This window comes from Capsicum annuum, unplaced genomic scaffold (genome assembly GCF_002878395.1).
Source record: "Capsicum annuum cultivar UCD-10X-F1 unplaced genomic scaffold, UCD10Xv1.1 ctg59285, whole genome shotgun sequence".
Lineage (NCBI taxonomy): Eukaryota > Viridiplantae > Streptophyta > Magnoliopsida > Solanales > Solanaceae > Capsicum > Capsicum annuum.
Window position 1 is genome coordinate 1 of NW_025867981.1, and position 3,433 is coordinate 3,433.

The following is a 3,433-nucleotide window of genomic DNA, read 5'->3' on the forward strand; positions in this document are numbered from 1 at the left end:
ATTAGTTATTTTTTCGAGTTTGTCAATGGACTTAAAGGTGCCACCTGCAGAAAAGAAACCACGGTTAGAAGATGTTAGTGATGAAAATGAGAGTATCCAAAATTGGAAAAGAATAAACCTTCAGAAAGGTGATATGCTTAGCACCTCATTACTCTAGACTCTTTCAATTCCCATCAATCAAGGTATTAATAGGCCAAATGTTGTACAGCAACACCTATTTAAACATTTTGATAATTAAACACCAAATGCTTATCGATGGTTGATTCCACCAGCCTGCATGACAATTATAAGTCCTTGCAGGCAGAGATCCCACTTACTATTGCATTCGAATTTCCCAATGACTTCAGTACTTGAAACAACAACAACAAACCCAGTCTATTCCCACATAGTGGGGTCTGGGGGGTAAGACGTACGCAGTCCATACCACTACTTCAGGAGAAGTAGAAAGGTTGTTTTCGATAGACCCCTGGCTCAAAACAAGGAATAATAAACAAATACTTAATAAAGCATGGAACAAGATATCAAGACATAAATACGCCACCCACGAGGAATAGTAAACACATTTGTAATAACTCATGCAACAAAGTGTCCTAGCAAGAATAATACATTTACCAAGTAATGTCCTACCCCAACGACTCAAACTGGCACTAGCCTTCTATCCTAATCCGCGTCCTCTAGATCTTACTATCTAGGGTCATGTCCTCAGTGAGCTGTAACTGCTCCATGTCCCGCCTGATCACCTCTCTCCAATATTTCTTCGGCCTATCCCTACCCCGCCTGAAACCATCCAAAGCAAGCTTCTCACACCTACGAATCGGGGCATTCGTGCCCCTCCTCATCACATGCCCGAACCATCTCAATCGAACTTCCCGCATCTTGTCCTCCACCGAAGCCACTCCAAGCTTTTCCTGAATAGTCTCATTTCGAACTCTATCACCCCTATTAAGCCCACAAATCCAACGCAACATCCGCATTTCCGCCACCTTCAATTTTTGAATGTGAGAGTTCTTGACTGGCCAACATTCCGCTCCATACAACATGGCCGGACGGACTGTCATCCTGTAGAATTTGCCTTTAAGCTTGGGCGGCACCTTCCTATCACACAACACCCCCGAGGCGAGCTTCCACTTCATTCATCCCGCCCCAATACGGTGGGAGACATCCTCGTCAATCTCACCATTCCCCGAATCATGGACCCCAGATACTTGAAACTATCCCTCTTACACACCGTCTGGGAATCCAACCTCACTACCACCTCGTCTTCCTACCTCACATCATTAAACTTGCATTCCAAATATTCTGTCTTGCTCTTGCTCAACCTGAACCCTTTAGATTCAAGGGTCTGTCTTCACACCTCTAATTTATCATTCACCTCCCCCCACCACGCGTCTCATCAATCAAAACTACATCATCTGCAAAAAGCATACACCAAGGCACCTCTCCTTGAATACGCCGCGTCAACACATCCATCACCAAAGCAAACAAAAAGGCGCTAAGAGTGGAACCTGGTGCAACCCCGTCAAGACAGGGAAATGCTCTGAGTCTCCTCTCGCCGTCCTCATCTGAGTCTTAGCTCCATTATACATGTCCTTGATTGCTCTAATATACGCCATCGGTACTCCACTCACCTTCAAGCATCTTCAAAGCACCTCCCTAGGGACTTTGTCGTAAGTCTTCTCCAAGTCGATAAACACCATATGCAGATCTCTCTTCCTTTCCCTATACTGTTCCACCAGTCTCCGCACCAGGTGAATTGCCTCCGTCGTCGAGCGCCCGAGCATAAATCCAAACTAACTTTCCGAGATAGACACTATCCTCCTCAACCTCAACTCGACCACTCTCCCAAATCTTCATAGTGTGGCTCAATAACTTAATACCTCTATAGTTATTGCAACTCTGAATGTCACTCTTATTCTTATAAAGAGGGATCATAGTACTCCATCAACAAGCCTCGGGCATTTTCGCCGACTTGAAAATGCCGTTAAATAATACAGTCAACCACCTTAAGCCAGCCTTACTAAAGAACTTCCAAAAATCCACAGGTATCTCATCAGGTCCCGTCGCCTACCCCAACGCATCCTGCGATAAAACGTCCACAATAACTAAAATCACAACTTCAGTACTAGAAAGATTTACAAAAACTAGAGAAAACTTGAGATATAGGGTAACTTTCATATAGTAGAGAGGTTGCCGACCTTCTGTTTCACTTCTTACCTTCCCAATAGCAGAGAGTCGGCAACTCCATGTATGTATCAAAGAGAGACTTACAGTTGAAGTCGCCGGCGTTCGGTGGCAGCAAGCTCGCAGTGCAAGGCATAGCAGTGGCCCATCAGCTTGCGAGGCATAAAATGTGCATAAAATTTTGTGTCACACTCTATGGTGATAGTTAGAAATAATGATGCGAATTAATAACTGGAACAAAATAAAAGCAAGAAAGAAGATGGAGTAGGTTCATGTGATATTATTTAAAATAAGAAACGACCCTTTTAAATCTTGTTGCTGCAAGCAAATAAATATCAAGCCCACCTTGAGTTGCACGTGGTCATTGTGGAAGTTGCACTCTTCTTGGCTGCTTGCCTCACCGAAAGGTCTAGTGGAGCAGCCACTACACAAAATGGTATTGGAAATTACTATTGCTCAACGTAAAACAAATAGTGGATTCCTCTAGGATTATTTCGGAAGATGCCAGACTGATATATCCTCGCTGATCTAGCCACAGTTGAATAATTCTGAGCAACAGGTTCTTCAGCCCTGTCCGAACCTTCCTGCATTAGATTTTTAATGAGATTCCTGTCTGTTGCTTCGCAGCTATCAGAGAAAGAGAAGCAGCTAATTATTTCCTCCTGTAGAGCTAACTGCAACAGCAACAAAAATAGCTTTTTCCTTTGTTAAGTTGCAAAGTAAATCCACATTGTTAAATTTGTACTTCAGAAGCACTAAAGAATTGACCATGTAGAACATTTCTCTCGCTATCTATATATTCAACATCAAGACTCGTCCACATTATGATACTGCAGGTAAATTTAGCAAAGGAAATAGGAGATAGAAACAAAAGATTAAGATGATGATTTATTGATGAAAGTTACTAAGCAATAGCATAGTAAGTGATACCTCCATTTTTACTCTATACGTCGCACTTCCGTTTTCCCCTACTTGATTGGTTTCCTGTATCTTGATTGGTTCCGCCTCCGTTTTCATGATTACTACTGGATTTGCTCTTGCTGTGTTGGCTGGCATTTTCCATTCAGTTATCTGACAGATTTGGAAATGACCGATGAGTTGTTTGTTTCCTCCTTCTCTCGGTCTCCTTCATTCTCTTTTCCTCTTTCCATGATTGTTCCAAAGTAACTCATCCTTCCCTTCTTTTCAATGTTCTCAGGATCTGGTGTATAAAATGTGCGAAAAACTTTATCAGGTGGAACAAGTAAGAATA

At 42.6% G+C, this 3,433-nt stretch overlaps 1 protein-coding gene across 9 annotated transcripts; it reads right to left on the reverse strand.

Moving 5' to 3' along the window:
• On the reverse strand, positions 1-3,415 carry LOC124893423. 9 transcript variants are annotated; one of them, XR_007050696.1, is made up of 4 exons: positions 3,112-3,412; positions 2,527-2,765; positions 119-214; positions 1-44 (listed from the first exon to the last, which is right to left on the reverse strand). XR_007050696.1 is itself a non-coding variant. In XM_047404427.1 (2 exons), the coding sequence occupies exons 1-2, from the start codon at positions 3,235-3,237 to the stop codon at positions 2,631-2,633; spliced, it is 351 nt and encodes a 116-aa protein (XP_047260383.1). In that variant the 5' UTR covers positions 3,238-3,414; the 3' UTR covers positions 2,426-2,630. The 9 variants fall into 9 exon arrangements, 2 of the variants coding, with proteins under 2 accessions (XP_047260383.1, XP_047260384.1); XR_007050695.1 differs by lacking the exon at positions 119-214 and adding an exon at positions 2,269-2,333 and having other exon boundaries at positions 3,112-3,410; XR_007050693.1 differs by lacking the exon at positions 1-44 and adding an exon at positions 2,269-2,333 and having other exon boundaries at positions 51-214; positions 3,112-3,410.
• Between the last annotated feature and the right edge of the window lie 18 nt (positions 3,416-3,433).

Bases quoted from the DNA above. Each gene is read 5' to 3' on its own strand.
- LOC124893423 (XM_047404427.1), bottom strand. From the start codon at position 3,237: ATGCCAGCCAACACAGCAAGAGCAAATCCAGTAGTAATCATGAAAACG. The intron at 2,856-3,111 runs GTATCACTTACT...TTGCTGTTGCAG, and splicing joins CGTATAGAGTAAAAATGGAG to TTAGCTCTACAGGAGGAAAT.